The sequence below is a fragment of the Lemur catta genome, chromosome 12 (assembly GCF_020740605.2).
Source record: "Lemur catta isolate mLemCat1 chromosome 12, mLemCat1.pri, whole genome shotgun sequence".
Taxonomy (NCBI): Eukaryota; Metazoa; Chordata; class Mammalia; order Primates; family Lemuridae; genus Lemur; species Lemur catta.
The window spans coordinates 63,432,919-63,456,246 of record NC_059139.1 but is presented as its reverse complement, the minus strand read 5'-3'; the positions used below and the strand labels follow the sequence as shown (position 1 = coordinate 63,456,246).

At 34.2% G+C, this 23,328-nt stretch overlaps 1 protein-coding gene across 1 annotated transcript in view; it reads left to right on the top strand.

The window, feature by feature from the left end:
* Positions 1–23,328, top strand: part of KIAA0825 (KIAA0825 ortholog) — a 353,138-nt gene that overhangs the window by 60,905 nt on the left and 268,905 nt on the right. The window contains exon 6 of the mRNA XM_045566564.1: positions 21,346–21,507. Coding sequence (XP_045422520.1) covers positions 21,346–21,507 — 162 coding nt within the window. The remainder of the gene's footprint in view (positions 1–21,345; positions 21,508–23,328) is intronic.

Sequence of the window (23,328 nt, the reverse complement as noted above, 5' to 3'; positions counted from 1 at the left end):
CTGTTAAAATTATCTACATTATTCTATATCTTAATTTATGAACAAAATAATGTGAACGTTTAGTTCTGTTGTTTCATATAAAAATGTTTACAGGTAATGAATCCTTAAATAATTCTTTAACATGGTGATTTTTCCAGTGGACTTTTATAAACGTTAAATATTATTTAATATGATTCTTCTCAGGTTGTTAGAACATGTGATATGTGACTTCTGGTTATTATGCTATTCATCAGTTATTAGTACCCAACATATTTTTTTATAAATGTTCAAGAAGAAAAGTTTATTAAGCAAACAAACATTGGTAAGTTTCATTTAAAAATGGGATCTTTTAAACTGGAGACTGAGAATTCTAATTGCTGTTTCTATACCACAACATTCTTTATTATAAAAGCAACTTGAAAAATGTATTAATACTATGATATAGCATTTTCATTGCAACTTTTTATATATAAGTATAAAAATCTTTTATCATCAGTGTCACATTTAAAAAGTCAAGTATTTGGTATAAAACAAAACTTTTGCTACAAAGTAGTTGTCATTTAACATCTTTACCTATTTATTTTTACCTTAGTCCATTACGGCTGCTATAACAGAAATACCATAGATGGGAGCTTAAGCAATAAGCATTTGTTTCTCACAGTTTTGGGGCTGGAAAGTTCAAGATCCAGGCGCTGTAGATTTGGTGTCTGGTGAAGGCTTACTTTCTGGTTCACAAAGGCACTCTTCTGTCTGTGTCCTCACATGGAAGAAGGGACAAGAGAGCTCTCTGTGGTCTCTTTTATATGGGCACTAACCCCATTCATGGGGGCTCTACTTTCATTACCTAATCACCTTCCAAAGGCCTTGCCTCCAGATACCTTGGGGGTTAGGATTTCAAGGTATGAATTTTGTAGAGACACAAACATTCAGTCCACAACAGGGGAGATCTGTGTCTTTTACATCTGGGACCATTAAAATTCTTTGCCTGAAATGACATTTTCTGAGTATGGACTGATTTCTCTGCACAGGGATTTATACGAGAGAAACTGCTGGTAGCTCTGAGAGTTAAACCAGTCGTTCCCCCACACACCACGTTTGGAAATGAGAAAATAATCCTCAGCTTCGGGTAAAGATGTTTAAAAGTCATTATGGATTTCAGTCAGAAATTCCTTTGCTTTTGTCATTCTTAAAATTGAATTTCTACTCCTCTGTTTATACATATATTTTTAATTTGCTTCTAGTCTTACCAAAACACTCATAAGAACTTTGATGGTTGACCTATCTAAATGGAGATCTAAAATTGCATATGTAAGGAAATGAAAAGTTATTTAAAATGAAGTAGAGTATGTTGTCTCAATCAAAAGCAAAACCTATCAATGTTTGCTTTTGCAACTTCTTTTCAACATTGGATAAAAACAAGAAACTCTTCTCTATTATTTAGAAAAGGGTAGTTTACCCTACTGTTAGTTTAATCTTTTTCATAACAGAACAATAGGAAGTACCCAAGTTAGCAGGTAAGTGCAAGGCAGAGATGAGAATCTAATATGGCTTTGAAATTATGATGCCAGTGAAATATAAAATAATTTGAAGTTTTGATATTTTGAATTCGATACCATGATCATACCGAGCTCATTTAGAACAAATGGCATTATATTGTTTGTCCTCCAAGGTAGAAATTACTTTAAGTTAAAAATTCAGTGTTAGCATTTCCATTAGCAAAAGGCAATGTAGTGTAATTATCAGGGTGAACACTCAGATTTGTGAAATAATCTCTGAAAAGAAGAGAAATTGCCTCCAAATTTTATGATGATCATTGTCAGACAAAGCTATATTGTAAAATTATTTTATAGTGCTTTCATATACCATTTTTCCCCAAACTGTACTGAAATCAATTATCATCATCATTGTTAATATTCTTTTTGTAGTGCAATAAAACAGTAATCCTTCAGCTATTTGAAGAGAGTGTACTTTTAATGGGCATTATAAAAAGAATTTTTCTTAGTCATGATTACAAAAGCCATAAAGTTCACAGTTGCAGTGTGTGGATCTAGTTAGTGGTGCCTAGACCCTGAAGAGAAATAGGAGGATGCAGCAATCATGGCCCCTTTAACGTTTAATTGCTAAAATCTAATGTGGAATCAGTATGTAAAAGGAGAAAACTCTTCACTTGAATTTGTGGAAAAGATATTACTGCATAGATTTGGTTGAAGCTTTACGTCCAGTCTCTCTAAAGAGACTTGTGTTGTCTTTATTGAGCTTAAATAGTTGGCCTTCATATCATACAAATTCATACAAACTTTCTGTTTATTGATAAGTGATAATCTCAGGTTTTGCCTTGTTTCTGTAACTTAGAGACAACAAAATATAAAGCACAAGTCCTTTCTATTATTATGAAAGGTATTTGTAGGGATTGGCTTACAGAAAAATACATATTTTCTTTACATTTAGGACTCTAACAACAAGGTTACTAAATACAAAATTTAGTGAGAGTCACTCAGGCATGAACCAGTGTGAGTTTGCTTTCAATTTTTTGTTAAATTTTGATCATGTGCCAAGCTTTCTGGGACATAAAAAGGGAACCAGAAATCAGACAGGTGTTTAAAAACACTGAACACCCTGATGGGGTTTGCATCCTTGTGGGTTTCTCTTCTGCCCTGGTAGTTCTTTAAGGTTCTATCATTTTCAATCAACAGAGAGTACATGTGATCAGTATATCTGATAAACTTGTCAATGCCTCTTTAAAGCAGGATTCCCCAACCTATTGAATTCAGACCCCCCTGCTTCATTTCAAGTATCATCTTGATAAGACAGAGCCATGTCACAGGCAGCTGTGTATAGCCAGCTCAGTCTACAACTAATTTGTGCAGGAAAAAATTAAATCAGGAGGTAAATTATTTCATGATTGCTCATTCCCAACAGAGTTGGGCATCATTCTGAAGAAAATATCAAATAATTGGTTTCAGGCCATGTCAGACACATGCAATTCCCTTCTCTAATGGCTGTATGTGGTAGCACCAGGCCTCAGGGGTCAGCAAGGAACTGGAAATAGCTTAGTGCCAGGCACGGCAATAGAGAGACGGAACACATAGGAAATGAAGTGGCAATAAGTGCAATCCATAGGGGAAATGTGCTTCACTTGGAGTTTAATATATCGGTTCAGAATCTGGCAGGAAGCCATGCAACAATTGTTTACTTTTTTGTCAGCATCTGCATCTGTTCTGTTTTGTAAACAGCACTTAACTCTCAGTCGGTAAATGCTGAAATCAATAACAACTGTTAAGGGATTTCCTTATCCCCCCCTTTTTTTTTCATATTCTATAACAAATGCATGCTGCAAACAATGTTTGCCTTAGATTAACAAGGAACAGACATTAACAGGGTCAAAGGGATTTGGTTGGGAACATTTTAGAGCTTCTTGGGTCTACAGTAATTATATCTGTGTGATTTGAATGTATTTTGTAACCTATCCAAATTAAACTGTTAAAAAAATGCTAGCAAGCAGTAATGAAGATGATTTTTTATAATTATCTTAAGTACTGTGTATAGAAAACTGCTGGCACTGTAATAATTTAGTTCTGTGCAATATTGTGTATTACAGCTGCTATGCAGAAATATTAAGTTGCCTTTTGCAGTTTTAGGAAATTAGTGATTATATCCAGCAGTACTAATTATTTTAAACATATAGTTAGTAAAAAAAAAAAAAAATTACAAACCACAGTGAGACATAAAAAAGGGTCGATCTGTGACTAGTGCCAATAAAGCTAAGTATATCATTAGTAAATGCAAAAGAAAAAATAACACTACTTTTAAGTTCACTGTCTTCAGGAGAGACCAAGTAGACAAATGCTGTCATAAATGCAGGATTGTTACAATAGTATTGGCATCACTTAAAAGTGAATATCACCCAAGTCAGAGGAACACATTATTGCTGATGGGATTTATGCATGCATCTCTCCAAGTTCTACTTTAGAAATTTACTCCTTAAAATTTCTACAAACACGGTTGCTAAGTTCCATTGTTTTTGCTTTATTAAACTACTTCATATCTGACTTAACTCAAACCTAACTCTGTTTTCAGAATTTTGTTTTCTTCTATTTTTACTTGTCTGAAAGCATTAAATCATAGCCTTTTCCATTATTTTTTTCTCAAATGTATGACTTCTTTGAACCTTTCATTGGATTGCCATTAACCACAAGTAAAATTTGGGAATTATTTGATCGAGTCACTGAGTCAAGATTTGTATTCTTTTGTTTTTCATTTATATTTCTAAGTGTTTGGTGTGAGATTCCATTTTGCTTAATCATTTTGCTATTTTACTTATCTAAATTATTTTGTCCATGATACTTTTGATAGTTTGTCATTTTTTAAATGGAATATATTTAATGAGAAATAAGAATTTGAGGATTTGGATAATAATACCTTTCTTACTTCTATTGAGACTAGAAAGTACTTTAGCTTTATTTTCTTGACTATGCATAATATTCATTTATTTGGCATTCTGTCATTGTGCATGATATTAATTACTGTATGGTGATATACAGGCAACCATGAATTCTGTGTACATTCTAAATTCATTATTATCACCTACAGTGTCTAGAATTTGGTGCTTTCATCATCATAAGAATCACAATTTGTATTTTATAATAAACCATTCAAACTGGTTTATTTGAATGAAGTTTAGCATGTTTTCAGGCTTAGGAACTAGACAAGAGCTGCCTTTTACAAGTACATTCTATCTAAAAATGGAGAACCTACTTTATTAATACATCCATTATGACATTTACATGATTCAGTGAAAATGAAATAACACTTAACACTATTACATGCTCTGATTTATAAATATGTAGTAAAAAAATATATTAGAAAAATTGTCTCCAGATTAGAATTGGCCATTGAAAACCATAGACAAAATTTAGAAGCCAATTTTCACCTTTTGTAATTACTTCCTTTGCCAAAGGAAAAATGATCAGATGTTACTAAATATCAATCTACAAATTTATTATAAAATTGAAAGACTTTAGCTTCCATAGTTTGTGCTATGCCTCTTTAAAATCTATTCAATAGGAATTAATATCTCACTTTTGTCATCTCATGTTAAATATTTTAAATCACACTAATAATTTAGTATGAAAGTTTAAAACTGTTATGATGGAAATTTTCATACTACAGGTCAAAATATTCAAAGTTTTATAGTTTTTAGAATAATCAAAGTGGCTGTCCTGCATTTATATTAGCATTAAAGTTAACTATCTCTAACAGTGCTTGAAAATTGTGGTGGTTAACAGAGTATATCCTGATAGACTATGTAAGGCACTCATGGGGGGATGGGTATTGTCTATGGATCATTAGCTAATTTTAAAAAATTGATAGTTAAAGGTAGCCCTTTGTTGTATTAGGTGAAGGCCATAATCATTATTCCCTAAGCAAAGTGAAAATTAAGTGCTAATTAGCAGGTTATGAAGTGTGCAATAGTAGTTAGAGCATAAGGAGTATTTTCCCACTGGTAGCAAATGCTATCTGGGGACAGTAGAGTCAATAAATTGATTGCTGATAGCTAACGGTATTTTTCATACCCCCAAAAGTAATATTAATGGTCATGAGGTTGAATTACTCAACATCATAATAAAGTTTCTGTATCAAAATCTTGTAAGAAGATTAGGATTTTATGATAAATTATTTTTTTAGAATTTATCCAGTGCTTTATTATTTACATATAGTGCACTCATCATTAATTATACTTTTTCCTTTAAGAACTTGAAGTCTCTATTCAGTTATAGTCTTATTTCCTTGTGTTTTATTTAAGATAAATCTTTGAAAAAGAGACAGATGTAGCCATCTTTATACTAATTTTAAAAGAATTTGTAATTAGCCTTCATACTCATCAAATGAATGTTGCTTAGTTATCTCTGTGCAGTTTAAAGCATCTAGTCTTTATTGGTGATGTGGTGGAGCTGACATATTTTATGCTCTTAGTCATTATGCTGTAACTTTAATTTGATCTTGAAAATTGGCCTTTAAGATCTTTTAAGTTGATATCTCAATGAATAAAGAGATGAATACTGAGATTAACTTTTTAAAATATTGCGTGGACATAATTCTAAATGTTAACTTTGATTTATATTAATTAAATATGAGAGAATTCTAATAAGGGAGCCTGTCAATAAAGATTTGTGGTTACTCTGGAAAGAACATATTTCTACTTTTTTTCAATAGTTAGGACTTACGTACACTAAGATAAAATCTAGTGGTCATTTTGAATCACTCACAAAAATAAGAACGTTTATGTGATATCATTTTGGAATCCCCGATGGCCACTTGGGATACAAAGAAAGGAACACAGGCAGTTTCCCCAATTTATCATAAGCCTTGTGGAGCCTTCTAGCCTCCAAGTGAATTCTAAGCATATAAGTCTCACTTTGGCAAAACTAGACATCTTTACTCAACAAACAACTATCCATGGCACTTTCTGATCCTTTTGTTTGGTGTGAGTGACAGCAGATGCAGATGATGATTAACAAGAGGGACTTTACAACTTTCAGTCCAGCTTACCATCCATCATCCCTCTACCCATTTGAGACAAGGTCCATAGGAAAACCTTTAGCTTTATACAAAATTCCCATTTATTGCTCAAATTTGCTTCTTCTCTGTTTGTTGCTTATAACCAAAGAACTTGGAGAAGTACAATCCTATCAATAAGTGCCTTATTTATTAAGGGCTTTGATAATATTCTGTTTATATGCTTTGTTGAAATTAGAGCAATTTACAAGCTGATCTTATTGAGGCCCTTTCTCTCTTAGGTCCCTTTGCATTTTAGGTACATGTCTATGATCATTATCCTTGATGCACAGACTGAAGTCATAGGCTTCTTCCACAGTATGCCCTTGCAGTGCCCTGCCACTTTGTCCTAAAGGTGAGAAAAAGTCTGGCTCTGAACACTTCGAACAGATGGCCAGCTCCCTGGAAGACACCAAATATTGGAGAATGCAGAGTGAGCTCTTCCTCCTTAGGAAGATATGTATATCTGCTTCCCAAGTGGCAGGACTTTTCTTCTGAACCCTTAGGAGAAATCAGAGAGGTTCTTGAATTAGTCTGCTATAAAGACAACCAAGAAGGGAAGAAAGAATGTTTAAGGCATGAGCATGATCATAGAAGCAGGAGTGTTATTGTCAGATGATGGAGAAGTAGCATGAGTGCTATGGGAAGAGCTAGAGGTGAGGCATTCCTGTTAACAACAACAAATTCGGGTGAGGACATACATCCTGATTTGTAGGACAGTGGGATCTCCATGGGGGCATTCCCAGTTGAGGAAGAACTAAGTGCTACATTCATGAGAGAGGAAATGGAACCAGAGAAGAGGTGGCCCCACTTCCAAAATGTACACCAGGAGCATTTCTGGAGCCCTGGTTTCTTTTTGTTTGCTTCAGAAATAATATAAATTTGTGAAAATGAAAGGTTTATGGAAACTTTGAATGTGTTTCTTCAGTATTAGCAAGAGTAAAGAAAAGATAAAATCAAGATTGTTTAGATTGTTCAAGGAAATGTTATGGGGAGCTCATTCATTCATCAGCTAGGAGATTATATGAAGAGGGCCTAGATTTACATTGTGGGGTGGGAAGAAAGAGAAAAACTGAGATTTTTATATTGAAGTACTTTTCCTTTTTGTGTAGTCTTTAGTGTACTAGTAAATGTGTAAAGTTATGCTAAATTATATATTTCATAAACTTTATGAATCTGAATTTCTTCCAGGGCACATTTGTAGATTTCATGATACAGATATGTAAGATATGAAATAAAGTGAAAACAAAGTGATCCACTGCTAAAACTGCATTTTGTTAGGAATGTTTTTATTACTTTAGGGAAATTTTCAGAGTAATAAATTTTTATTATAAATGTAAAGCTTTCAACATACATAATGGAAAAAGTCAAAGTCTTCCCTACCCTCCAATCCCTATCTCCAGAGTCACAATTCTTATTCACACTTTGTTGAGTATTTTAGAATTTTTCTTATGCACATATATGAATTAATATATGTATTTGTAATTTTAAAAAATATTGTTCTGTAATGTGCTTTTTTCATGTAATAGTTCATGACATCTTCCCATGTCTGTGCAATCAGGCCTGACATTCTTTTCAGCAGCACCATGATATTCTATAATGTAGATGCAGCATAGTTTATTTGTGTATGGCTAAATTTAAATTGATCTTATTAGATTGTTGACTCACTGGGTTTAGAAAAATATTAGTTTTTTCCTTCTCTAAAGCACTGTATGCCCACTGTTGCGTTATACAAATACACACACATTTATATGTGTATGCGTGTATACAAGTATGTATTTAAAGTATATAAAACAAAAAGCTTTAAGTCTTTTCACCTTCCCCACCCTAACATCTACCACCCTAAAGTAATCCCTGTTAACAATTTGGTGTGTGCCTTCCACATTTATGCACATGCTGTGTATGTGCATTCTACAAGTTCCTCTGCAGTTTCTTTTTAAATTATTATGCCATGGGCCCCTTTTATCTCAATACATACAGAATGATCTGCATTATTCTTTTTACAGGTTGCAAGTATGTATTAGATGATGTCATTATTCAATCATTTAATTAACCAACTCATTGATAGACATTAGGATTTTCTTAGTTTTTTTTCTTCGTATACTTGTATGAGTATATTTGAAAGTTTTATTCCTTGAAGTGATATTCCTGGGACAGAGAGTAAGCTATATTAAATTTTGAGATATATGTATAGAGATATATATATATTCAAATTGCCCTCCAAAATAAATGTTCCTACTGGGTTTTAACTACAAGTATTCAGAAGCATGAATATCTAGATTGATACATGTGTTTATTGAGATATCAGTTCATAATTATGATTTTTAAAATGTGTTGAAATCCCTGTGCTTGCCTGCCTCCTTCTGGATTATCAAGGCTATTGCTGTTTTGCTAACTATCCTCCCGTTGCTGCAAAAGAGGCCTATACAAAGAGATGGGAGTGAGGGAAGATGCTTAATGCTTAATGTCTTGTAGCTGTTAGGAGCTTTGGAGCCAGAAGACTTGTCTTTCATTCCAGCTTTGCTACTTTGCAGCTATATGACCTTGGATAGGTTGCTTTTCTTCTATGAGTGTCCCTCATTTAATCTAGAAGATGGAGATGATAATTTCCTCATGGTGTTTAAGTATTAATATAGATATTATATATAGTATCTGGAACAAACAGTATTTTATTATCTTTATTTAAAACATGTACATCTATACACACACGTGTCCATACATAGCATTGTATTGACAAGGTGACTTACTGTCATCCCTTAATGTGGTGTTATCAAATACCAATATATGACGAGGGACTGCAGATTTGTCATTTTTAGATCAGTTGCACAATGAATACTTTGTTTTATCTTTAAAGTGCTTCATATAATATTCTCTGGAAGTGTTATATTAATTCTTTAAATTTAAAAATAAACAATAGTAATGAAATAAGGCTAAATTAAAATAATAAATGTATCCCGAGATCTCTTTCATTTATCCTCATGGTTCCAACCCTCACTATGTGTGAATGTTTGCCAGGTCTAGCTCCAGCACTGATCTCACTCCATACTTCTAGAGCTTCACACTTCCAGAGCTAAATGCCTGTGATTCTGGTCCCTTAGATGTTCCACAGGCACTCCAAACAAAACAAGAATAAACTGGAACTCCTTATCATTTCCCTGATCCCTGCTCCTCTTCCCCAATCTAAGTTAATGCCACATAATCACTCAAACAGAAACTACAACTCATTCTCTCTGTCTGTCCCCCTCCACGCCATCAAAAGAATTCCCAAGATTCTTAACTTTTACTCAGATTTTGCCTCACCACCTAAATATTTCCAAATCTATCTCCTCCTCTCCATTTCTGCCATCAAGGTCTAATTTAGGTCTTTATCATCTCTCATTTGTCTTGTTAAAATTGTTTTATTTTTTAGTTGGATTCCCGACCCTTATTATTGCTTTCTCCTAAGACATCTGCCAAGCATACCTTACTCCCCTGTTTAATGCTTTTCAGTGGCTCCTCATCACTGTCATCATAAAGCTTTAGCTACTAAGTTTTAGAAAGCAAACCTTCCTTCACCTAGCACCTGCCTTCTTCAGCCTCATCTCGTGCCTCTCCCACCTCATATTTTTCACTCTCCAGTAACACTGAACTGACAGAAGGCCCTGCTCTTGATATGATGTGTACCATCTCCTACCCTCTTCCTCCCATTCTTCGCCTAATTCCCACTGATCCTTTATGACAGCTCATGTGTCATTTCTTCTAGGAAGCTTTGAGCCTGAGCCCCTAATCTGTGCTCCCACAGCATCTTTATATGCCTTCTCAAAGCTCTTAGCATAGTCTATTAAAATATCTAATTAGGGGTATGTCTCCCCAGTGGACTCTAAGCACCCCAAGAGCAAGTATTATTTATTTTCCCCAGCACCCAACCCACTGCCTAACACATGACAGGAGTTCAATGAATATCTTTTTAACTGAACCATTTGTTTCAATCAATATCTGGAGGTATAATACTCTGTATTGGTAATAGCCAACTAATCAACTTATTAATTGAGCCCCTACTGTTTAAAAAATATTATGCTAAGAGCAATGGATATTCCAAAAAGTATAAGATCCTTGCTTCTCATCTAGATTGAGAGATACAATATGAATATATGAAAAGCTGCTGGAGTTATACAGACAAGAAGTTGCAGAGTTCTGAGAAGAAAGGGATTCCAGGAAGTAGGAGTCTCTTCTGACTTCTGTCCAGAGTGATCAAGATGATATGAAACCATGTTGGTTGCAGGGTGGGCAGGAGCTGGAGAAACAGAAAGCAAGAACTGATGAACAACAGCATTCACTATCTGGTGCTTTCCTACAACGTAGGGGAAATTGTTGGCTCCGAAATAAAACTTCAAAGTGAGAGATGTGCACAGAGAATTTATTTAGAAGGCACAAGACAGAAAGAAAACCTGGGCCTTGTTTCTCAGGTCCCCTGGCCTCTCCCATGTCATCACTCAACCATGAGTTCCACGTGGTGCCTTATTGTGCATCTTAGTCTCACTCTCTACCATCCACCCCCAGTTCGCCCTGAAGCAACTAGTAATATTTCTTCTGAGAAAGCTTCTTTCCCCCAAGCATTTTTTTCTGAAGTTTGAAATAAATTTAAAGCCTGATTTTATGTGGTATTGTCAAGGGCCTTCAAATCTAGGAGGTAAAGATGACTAACCCCCAAAACAGTATGGGGGCAAAAGCATAAAGACCATATTAAATTAATTAGTGATTTATATTAGACTTTAACTACATTAGCAATTCAGGGAAGGGAGATTTTAGTGTAAGGAAGAGCAAGCTAGAAAAACTTCATGAAGATTTTTTTAAATTAAAAAAATGTTCCCTTGAACAAATCATAGCAGAACAACAGAGCCCAGTATTGACCAGTTATATCAAAACGGGATAACAGTCAACTACTGACATTTTCTTCAATAAGTTTCTTATCCATGGACTTCTTTTGACACTGAGTTTTTCTTATGTATTGAAGGTAATGTCTTTCTTTTTGCCTGAACTAAAATAGTTAAAGACAGGTAAATTTGCAAGACAGAGATGGCCACAGGAGCTGATGGTAGCCGGTATGAGGTTGGCCCTGGGTAGTCACCCTACCCTGCTTTCAGATCTGACTCTGTACCTCTCTCCTGTGATGGCAAAGTGGTGCCCATCACATGGTACCTTGTGCATTGTAGGCACAAGGCAAATCTTTATTAAATTAGCAAGTGAAACCCGCTTAAAGATACTTTTTGTAAATCTTAGGCTTTTTGAGGGAAAGGATGATGTCTGCCACCAAGGTGCTCCAAAGTCATATTTGAAGTTTGAAGGAAATAAGACTTTACTTTTATGGCTGAATAACTATTTCATAGGTGAGGAAGGCAGCTAAAAAGGTAAGATTAACTATAAAATTGACTCTACAAAGTGCCATCACACCCCTGCAAATGTCTTCCCTACCTCTCAGGTACTCTGGTAGCTCATGAGCACAGCCTTTCAGGTGGGTACAGGGGATTGCTGTCATTACCATGGCTATCTCTTTTCATATGAATTTTACCATACATTCATAGGCATTATAATTTTCCTACCTGATTTAAAAAGTGTGAATAGAATCTTGCTCTTTATTTTTTGGCATAAAAGAGAAATTTCCAATCTCTTTTGAAAGGTTATTATTCAATTAGAAAATATATTAGGAAGTACACTCAGCAGGTGTCTCAACTTAAATCCATCTTTTTGATGATGGCATTATTTTTATTCCAGTGCTAAATTTTTAAAATTAATTTTAACATGTTATATTAAGAGCTGATAATGTAACTTCTCTGACATGGCATATTGCTTTAACAAAATGAAATATCAATTTTTAGATACAATCTGAGGCTATAGTAAAAATGAATTGTTAACTTAGTTTAAAATAAATTTTTTCTGTAATTTTTAGCAGGATAAGGGAAAGTAACACATATGATAAGAGATAGAATTAACTGAAGTCTAGCAAAATTGGAGACTGAGAAAGGGATACAATGAAGATATTTCATTAATAATATACCATTAGCATACAATACTTAAAATTTACAACCCATTTCATTACACTAAAGATGTCTTTTTATTAAAATGTTCCCTGAAAGGATCAGCGTATCTAAGTATTTACAAATGGGATTTAAACCAGCATAAAACAAAAATCAACTGAGAAAATATTCAGAAAATTTCTCTGGGTACAGCTCTCAATTTTGGCTGAATTGAAATGTAAGCCATTCTTTGATTAGCATCTTCAACTAACAGTGGCCACATCAAAAGTCAGATGTTCTCTTTCATGTTCTCAGTCAAAAAAAACAAAATAAGAAAGATAAAATATATGAGAGGGGCAAGAGTATTATACCCTTGGCAAACAAGCACGAAGTCAGATTTCTTGCTAATGTAATACTGACAGCTTTTGCCAGAGAAGAGGGAACAGAGTGTGGGAGAATTTTGTTATCATTTAGCAGTAAGTTTAGGTAACATCCACTGGAGCCAGTGTTGGCCTGGGAATCATAAAAGGGTAATAATAGAAGCAGTTTCTCTTCAGTTTTTCTCATTGACCCAAAAGAATAGTTTCAGGGTGACTCTATCCTCACCCTTTTTAGCCACTTAGGTTTCTCTTGGTATGTAAAATAAGGGGATATATGCTCTATTGGCCCCTCCAAAGAGAAGAGCAAACCTCCCTCTCACATGGGGGCTTTTGGTGGGCTGGGGGAATGTATTCCAAATCTGGAGGTTCTCTCTGTCCATACATCTACCTCTCTTTAGATCATGATTACTAATCCTGTCGCTTGGTACAAAATTTAGGGGAACAGCTATCACCTAGAACAATCAGAGAAAGAAGATTTAGAATATGCACATATAGTGTATACACTAGCAATTTAATTTGTTCTAATAGAGCATTTTGGTTGTCATATTCCACTGTGAAAGCAGTTGCCACTTTGTACTAATCTGTGTGTTTTGTCTATCCTGAAAGTGTAAGACCGTTAGTTATTCTTCAATATATCCCGTCACCTTACCCAAGGCCTATGTTGTAGTAGGGTAAGAGAGTAGTCTGTGTAAATGTTTTAGGACATTTAATTTTATAACATGGGCATAGTGATAAAGAGGTTATGAGGTAGAAGCTGGACAGGACCTATTCTTGCAAAAGGAAGTAGAAACTTCTAGGGACTACAAGTCTTCTTAGTGGGAAGGATATCTAAAAGGTCTACTTCTGATAAAGTCAGATGGATCAGGCAGAGGGCCTTAACCAGATGTTCAATAGAAGCATAAGGCCTGAGAACCTCTTAGAATTATACACAAAGCATTGCTTCCATGAACATAGATGCATCACGTGTGTTAGATTCTAAGAGAGATGATGATCACTGCCCCCCCCACCATACACACACACACACACACACACACACACACACTCACAAACCATGGTTTTGAAGGGTTGACACAGTAAAGATACAGTGGATGATCTTGGAGTGGAGCTGCCATTCAACTTTATGAACGTTAACCTTATAGATGGAGTCCATTAAATAACAACAATAATATTTAAAGTCTTTTATAGTGAAACAGGTCTCTGATAAGGTATTTAGGGTTATTTCTCCCCAAAATATTTTTTGTTAAAATTGGCATACAGTAATTGACATGAAACCCATTTAATTGCTTTACTAAAAGAAGCATGTTTATGGTAGGAGAAAAAGCCAAGTAAAAAATGAGTTAAAAGAAGTTGGTTTTGTCACTGACACTGGCCAGTATGTATCATTTTGAAATCACTCATTCATGTAGGCACTGTGATGAACAATGGGAATGCAATAATGAGGGAAAAAGATCTCTGCCTATGAGAAGCTTAAAGTTTCAGGAGACAACTCCCAAACTAACAATTATGATGTGACATAGTAAATGCTAAATGAAGGTATGTGTGAGGTGAAATATTAATAGGAAGGAGAATGGAGCGTGGGAGCCTAGCCTGGCCTGGGGTCTGCGAGCAGGCTTGTCAGAGGAGATGGAAATAATACCTAACATTTGCATAGTGCCTATTGCCTTCCAGGTTCTGTTCTAATGTGTTAACTCAGTTAAACCTCACACACTGTTGAGGCATAAAGAGCCAAAATAACTTGTCCAAAGTCACACAGCTAGTGAGGAGCAGCACCCGATTGGAACCCAAGCCATCTGGCTCGTGGATTCCATGTGTTAGCCATTCTACTGTACCATCTCTTGGGCTTCAGGTCACAGTACTATAAAGAGCAGTGAGTCACGTAATAAAACTTGGCGTGGAGGCAGCCAGAAGTGAGGAAAGACAGGAAGGAGTCCACATTCCAACTTCTAAGAGTTAACTTTTCTGAATTAATATTCAGATTTATTAACATTTATGAGGCTCAGTTTCCCTAATAGTTTCTTCTTCATTCTTTCAGCATTTAGAAGAGGGGTCTGACACTTATCTGTGAGTAATCTAAGTTTCCGTATATTCAGCTTGTCTTGGGTTGTATTTTCACTCAAATTCATAGATATTCACTTTATCCTTTTAATCATTTATTCACTCATTCATTTACTCAATTTATTTTAAAGTTTTACGCTGTCTATTCTGTATGGTACATAGGGAAGCCTCCTCAGAGGAGGTGAGAAGAAACAAATGTCAGTTCTGAAAACTAACGTGGAAATATTCTTTGTCTCAGTTTTACCCCCAATACTTTCCTAGTCATATCAATTTGCAAAATAAATAATAGTTACAAAAATAGTGGTCAAGAAAAGGCGAAAAAACAGTTTCAATTTCATTTTAGTGTATGTGATAAAAACAATGCCTGCAGATCCTCCGTGATTTTCCAGCTACTTATTAGGCTTGCCTGACAAAGAAGGTTTTTTACAAACTCAGGGGCATAGTGTGTGCTCTCTGCTTCTCCTCCTGCTGTGGCTTCATGGGACCTCCGTGGCATAAAAGCAGGCCAGTGCTTCTTCAGGCCACTGGTATTCACTTAGTGGGCCCCAAAGTCCCACCTGCTCTCAGGAAGGGACTTGCGTACTGGGAAAAGTAAAGCTTATTGTTTGTTCCTATGTGGTCCTAGCTGACTTCATATTATAATATTGTTTAAAAAGTTTTCTTTACTGGAACAAATATATTCCATTTGGATTATGTCATGAATTTCATCTGGAATAATAAGACTTTCAAAAGAGTTTGTGTATCACCTCTTTTTACATCACTTGTCTTGTGGCTCTGAGAATACCTCCCCACTGAAAATGGATCCATTTACAGCCAATAATAGGGTGGCTAATGTTCGTTTTTCTTGGGAAAACTGAAATGGGCACCTTTTATCCTATTATACAGATCCACCAACTTCAGATTATCTGATCTCGTAGCTTCTCATTTTCTCTTGTATCTTACTGCTATTATTAACAAGAATTCTGTTGCTAATGGTTTTGGAAAATAATATGTGTGCTTTCAGCCACTACCTGTATTTTTATGGTTTGTCTGATTTAGCTGGACTTTGATATTTATTCCAAATGCTGCTTTGTTGCAGATCAAATGTGAGGAACACTAATGTCCCTCTAGATTTATTTTGTGTCCTCAATTTTTCTAGAAAAGAATGAGGTTAATAGTTTAACTATTAGTCACTAGATATAACTAATAGTTAACACCTTTAACTGTATAGTCAGTCTATAGTCTATATTCTTTATGAGTGGTATATATATATGTAGATATGTGTGTATTCATATATACAGAGAGAGAGAGAGACCTTTTAAATTTTAGGACAACAGTTTTGAAAATATCTGTGCACACTTTTACAGTGAAATTATTTTTCCAAAGTATAATTTTTGGCCTGGCATGGTGGCTCATGCCTGTAATCCCAGTACTTTAGGAGACCTAGGCAGGAGCATCACTTGAGGCCAGGAGTTTGAGTCTAGCCTGGGCAACACAGTGAGACCCTACCTCTACAAAAAAAAAGAAAGTATAATTTTATTTTTTAAACACACACACAAAATCACATTTTGGAATGAATTGTATCAATATGTTCTATCAAGTTCCCAGCCCATTATAATTTTTATATCCTTTTGCACAGATTTTCTATATTAGAAGTAACCTTCAAATCTATTTTGTCAAACAGAATGCTGTAAAAAATGTTTATAGAACACTGTAAATATTTATTTATTTATGAGCTTACATCTATAAATATTTATTGTTTTGAAGAATATATTTTAGGTTTGGGTATAAAATCTTTCTTTTTTCTGGGCCAAATGTAGCTATTTCTAGGACTCATGGAGGTTCGTTCATTCATTTTGTTTTTTAATCAGTTTTTTTGAATGCATACTTTGTGTAAGAGATTATGCCGGCTTCTGAGATACTGTGGTGAATAAGCTGAATATATTCTCTGGCCTCATGGAAATCATTATACATTTGTGAGGAATGTGTCTAAAGAACTTCAACTGTTGTTCAGGTTTTTTTCCTAACAGCAGTTCTTCTTTTGCCCACGGCAAATACATAGGATATGCTCTGAGAAATTTCCTACAGGTGTTCCATATTTCTTCCAGAAATAAAAAAGTCATAAATTTCTTGACCACGGAAACAGTGGAGTTTCGTTTTGTTTTTAAAGTCATTGATGTTTTACACAATACCATCTTTCTGGTTGACTTTCGAAGACCAAACTCCAGGTTTTCCGTTGCCTAGAGAGTGATTTTTGACTGCAAGAGTTTTTAACTAGCGATCATGGACCCCCCAGGCAGAGGTCTCAAACCTAGTGTACAGAAAACTCACTTGGGGCACTTGCTTAAAACGAATATTTTGGGGCCTCATCCCACAGATTCACTAGATCTAGAAATGACCCAGGAATTTGCGTTTTTAATATTAATAATAACAGAAGATCCTGGACCATATTGCCCTATGAGAGCACAGATGGACTTCAGGTGATTCCGTTTAGCCCTCAAACTGTGACTACATGGAATTTTTTCAATGAGAAGATCTAGGAAGATTCGAAAGACTTCCATTAGTTTCTCAAAGGGGTCTGCAAAAATACTATGATGATATTAGAAGCAGCATTTTGCAAGTAGAAGAGGGTACTGGTAAAATCAGCCATACAACCAGTAACAAGAACCCACAGGGCAAGGTCTAACAATGGAAGGCAAACCTACAAAGCAGATATAAATACTCATGTTGTACAGTAATCCAGAGCAGTATTCCCCAAAGCAGTTGTTTTTGAGACTATATCAGAAGTGAATAGATGTGCTGGTAAACTGGTATTTATTGATCCAAAAAGTATGAGAAACATTACATTTCAAAGAATCTTTATTATAGAAGTAAATAGAGGCTTTAATATGATGATTTGCATTATGAATCACTGTAAGGAGAATTAGCATGTAGTATTTCCCAAATTTATTTGATCATAGAGCCCTTTTCAAACGATTATCAGTTTAAGAAATACCCTTTAACAGAGGCACAAACATTAGGCCCTGAGTGCAGCATAGAAATAAGTAACTTTCATCATGACTCTGTCATGAAGAAAAATTTAAATTGTGTTCTAGCTACTCTAAATAACAGGAAAGCAAAGAATTTTATATTGCATTATAGAAAAATTCTTATTAAAATTATACAGAAGGAAAAAAAAAACCCTGCAACTATCTAGTTATTATTTACATAGACTTATTCATTATTAGTTGATGGTAAATTAAATAAGGTCTTGCTCTAAAATGGAAATTTAATTTTTTTCTTTGTAACATTGGGATTTAGGATAAATTTATATTTCCTAGGAATCACAGACCGCATCCTATAACCAAGCAGCAGTCATTATTTCGGGTATTTTACAGCAGTGATTGGTGGCAGGCCAAACATAATTTCCTGTATATAAACATTTATGTCCAAGATTTCTTTGAAGAAAGACAGGTCTATGGTGATTTCAATCAATCAATCAATCAATCAAGGCCAGATTGCCTTAGAGGGGGAAAGGAGAACTCCTGGATTGATTGTATCCAGATAAAGTTTTCTGGAGAGGTGACTAGGAGAAGAGAAAAAAACAGAAGTAATACTGAAAAAAGAGGAAAAGAGATTAATTTAGAGAAAGAAAACATATAGAGAATTTTTTCTGGGAGAAACTCTTTTCTAATTTGGTTAACAGTGAAGAGTCTAAGGATAGAAAAATAGTTATGCTTTGCCAGTAGAAATCATGAGCTAAGTTGTGATGATTGGGACACTAGTCCTGTGAGATACTGTAGGGAAAATAAGTCAAATAAGTTTGGGAAATGCTACTCCATCCTTTGTGTTTAATTTTGCTTTAATTGGCCTTTCACAAAATGAATTTATCACAGAATTATTTTTCCCATAAATTAAGAACCCTCACAATACCCCTTGGGAGAACACTGAGCTAATAGTGATAGGAAATAAGGACTACTAATTAATGGGCCTCCACCATGATCATTGCTTCTTTGGGACAAAAATGATTAGATTTAGGTCACACATATTATTGTGTCCTTTTTCATTAGTTATAAGGATTCACTGAATTAAAACGGATTTACCTATTAATATTGTTATATTTCTGGAATACAAGATTCTTTTAAATCCAGGTCATGAAAGTAAGACCTCTTCATGAAGAATCCTCATACCCTACATAATTTTAAACGAGTAGCACTCTTAGGTTATAGTGTTTGGATTCTTAAAGGTTTTTCTTGGGGGGCTTCTTTGCTTACCTTATAAACATTCGCAATGCTTCCAATTTAGAATTGAGCCAAATGAAGCCTCTTAAATATGCTTCTAATCAAACTATTGAGTGGCCTTTCCTAATAATTAGAAAGGATTCTTAAAGTCTCTGAAAATTTGGTTTATACACATTTTAGGTCCACAAGGAACTTTAAGGTTTAGAAGATTAAACTAGCCTCTCAGCTACATGAGCAAAGCTTAAAAGGAATCAAACAGACCAAAGGGAAATCAAGCAACAACTAAAAAACGTAATGTATTATATTCTCTTTTTATTTTGGAGGCATGATTTTTCTGGAACAACCTAAGTTATATATGCTGCTTACACATGCTTATGTCCTCTGGTATGCCTGTACATGAGTGGTAGATGTGAGTAGGGCTGTTTAGAGATAGGTTTTAATGTATATGGGGCTAACGTAAATTTAGAGATGAAATAGTGCTTTTGTAGGCACTTGCAGATTTTTGAAAGTCTTTTTTGCTCTTCCAGAACAGGGCTAAATTCTACAGTTTAAGTTGGTAGACAGCTTTTTCTCATATTACCTACAAAGATACCATGACAGTTTTGGTCCTCAGTGAAGAACTGTATTGTATGGCTACGAGTTTGATGCTAACATTTTAAAATTTTGCCAAAGTGAAGTGGATTAGATATAAAATTGTTACGTATCTGTTATCTTCCTTCTAAATCCATGTGATGAAGTTTTCTTTTTTAACATGGAATCGTTAGACTCTACACAATTTCTGAATCACACTGTCAGTATTTTCTCTTCAAAGACACTTTATGTTTACTTTATAGAAGTTTATATATTTTCCAATTTATAGTAAAGCTTCAAGATACTTCTTAAATATATGTTTTAAGAAATGGCATTAAGAAAACAAGGATACTTTAAATCCTTGAAAACTTAGCCAAAAGTGCTATTTGGTGATATCAAGCTAAAAGGAAAGCAACAAATTGAAGTTGTTTGGGAATACGTAATAAGTGAATTATTTTCCATACTCTGAAAAGTCTAAGATGGTTTTTTTTTTTTACCGTATTAAAATGGCAGTGTGACTTGACTAGCAGCAGAATTATAAAAGCAAAAAAGATCAACCTTTGTATAGGTAGTATTGTTTCTTTGCAAACAGTAGCTGTATCAAAATTATTTAGACAGAAGTTATTTTTAAACATGATTTCATGAATTATGCAATCAAGATCCAACAGCTAAATTAATTTGCTTCTTTTTAATGCTAGGAACACTTTTAAGGTCTTGAGCAGTATATCTTTTATGTAGTCTTTTTTTCTTTAGAATTTTATTTTAATTTCAGACTTACAAAAAAGTTGCCAGAATAATACAAAGAATTCCTAAATTTCCTTTATATTCACATTCCTCAAGCGTTAGTATTTTACCACATTTCCAATTTTGCTTTCTCTCTTTCCTTTTGTCTCAAAACTTTTTTTTTTTTTTTTTTTGTGAACTGAGAACAGGTTGCAGACATTTAACCTTATATACTTCAATGTATATTTGCTAAAAACAAGGACATTCTTTTTCATAATCATAGTATAGTTATCTAAATCAGGAAATTAACAGTCATGGATTAATAGCATTGGATTGTAGACTTCACTCAGATTTCACCAAATTATCCCAATACTGTCCTTTATAGCAAAATAAAATACTGATCATGTATTGATTTCAGTTGTGCATAATGTCTTTTTAGAGTCCTTTCGACTGGAACATTTCCTAGTCTTTGTGTTTTCTGACATGACATTTTTGAAAAGTACGGACCAGCAGTTTTATAGAATGTTCCTCAGTTTGGGTTTGTTTGATATGTTCTCCCTATTAGAGTGAAGTTATCCCTAACTAAAAAAAAAAAAAAGATAGAATTGTATAAGATGTGATTTTAAAACAACAAATTCTATTCCTGTTTATAACTCTGAGAATCAATATAGATATTTAATTGCCATATTTGCATCAAACAGAATATTCACCTCCAGCTTTCCAAAAGAAAAGATGCTCCTAGGAGATTATATATGTTCTTAATGAACAAACTTGGTTGAATTATGGAGAATCTTGTTAGTTTTGATGGTTTATGGAATCACATAGATCATTCTAATATTTACTGAGAAAACAAATAAAATGTACAGCAGTATCGATCTTCTCTTTTCACAGTTACTCCTGAAAGCCCACAGAAAGGAGGAAACTTCTCCCTTACCTTAGATGAACTCAAATTCTTATCACAGCTCATACAATCCTTTTTGAAACTGGAAAAAAATGTTCAAGAATTGTTTGAAGAAATGTTTTTATCACTCAAGATACCAAGGAATACTTCAGGTAATATGCTCTTTTGTTTAAGTTTGTAAAGCTATGATTTCTCTCTGTTTTTGTTTCCTGCCTCTTTGAATCCATTACTTGAAAAAAACTACATGATAGAATTCTTTAAATAAGCATTCAGTATAATGCACACCATAGATTACATTTTTATCCTTTGTACTTGGCAAATTCCTTAATTTTAATTGGCAAAGCATCACATGTCGATTTGGGATAATTGTCTTTAGCTATAATCAGATCAATTTTCTTTTTCAAATAAACACAGCCTGTCCTATGGACACAATAAGCAGACTGGATGATCAAGTAGCCCTCTTCTGCCACTAGCAGCCAGACCATCTTGAGCAAAACATCTAGTCTCCCCAGACCTGAATGTTCTCATACTCAAAATAATAATGTGGGACTAGAATAATTTTCTCCTTGTTTTCTTTCAGAATAAGATGCTTCAGAGTCTACCATGTTATATAGGATTGTGAGAGTTAAGTGATTTAGTGTATATACAGTACTTAAAGGAACATCTAGCTTATCATAAACTATCAATAAATATGATTTAAAATAGTAATTTATAATGATATAGTATGTTATTTTAAATTTAGTCTTAACAAAATCCCTTTGAAGAAAGCTATGCCAAATATATTGACATAATATTGCTAACATTAATGATAGAATTTAAAGCACAATGATTAAGGTATGTTCTCTGTTGTTATGTGTATATTTATAAAGATTTTCCTCTTTATCAGGATGAAATGCACAAAGTTCTCTTTTACATAATACCATATATGATTCTAAGAAAAATAAATATATACAGTGGCTGTATCTGCAAAACCAAGTGAGGTTTTGCAGATACAGCCACTGTATATATTTATTTTTAATAAAATAAGTAAGTGAGCAAGTGATTAATAATCAATTTGAAAATTTCAACCCCCAAACATGATTTCTTGGTAAAAATTACATTTATTTCACTCAATATGTTTACTCTGGTATTTCTTTATTTACTTTGCCTGTGAAAATAATGTCAAAAACATTATAGGGTTGGAGTGTGTTTTATATTAAGCGTAGTTTAGTGGCCTTCTATATTTCAGGTTAAATGCAATATTAAATTATAAAGTAAATAGTGTAGATCGCTCTTCCAAATTTGGAGATAATTTGAAGAAAAATGAAGTGGATTATAGATTTCTGAAGCTGACAAAAAAAAAAAAACCCAAGGGGAAAATAATAAAAATATAAGACAGAAAATATGAATATTAATTAAAAGACAAAATAAAAAAGTAAATTTAATTAAGAAATAATGTGAGCCCTGAAGGGTCTTTTAGATGGAATTGACTGGGTGGTCAAAGACAGATCTGAATAGAGAAATATGACATCCTAATTATTGATTGACATGTTCGTGTCTCGAGCAGTTGACATTTGGTGTTGGTACTCATCCATCATGCCTGGCTAACATTTGGCATCTCTTATCCACATCTCTAGTAGATCTTTTCTAAGTAAGGTATGGATCAAGAAACAGAATGAACTCCAAAACATCTAGGCCCCTAGCCATTTTTATTGGTCTTAGGCCAGGCCCTTGGAAAATTAGGTCAGTTCTGAGAACTTTATTCTTCTTAAGGACAGCATAAATTCAAAACCAGAATTGTGTCTGAGATCTATTGCAAAGATATAAAGCTGAAATGGCCAAAATTGAAGTAAAGATTTGACGTGCTGATTTCAGGAAAAATTTTGAAAAAGCTGGTTCAACTCCATCAGATTAAGATCAAACAATGTGGAGAGTTGCACGCACTGTATATTTGAGGGCAACAGTTACCATTCTTGAATAAAATCAACAGAGCA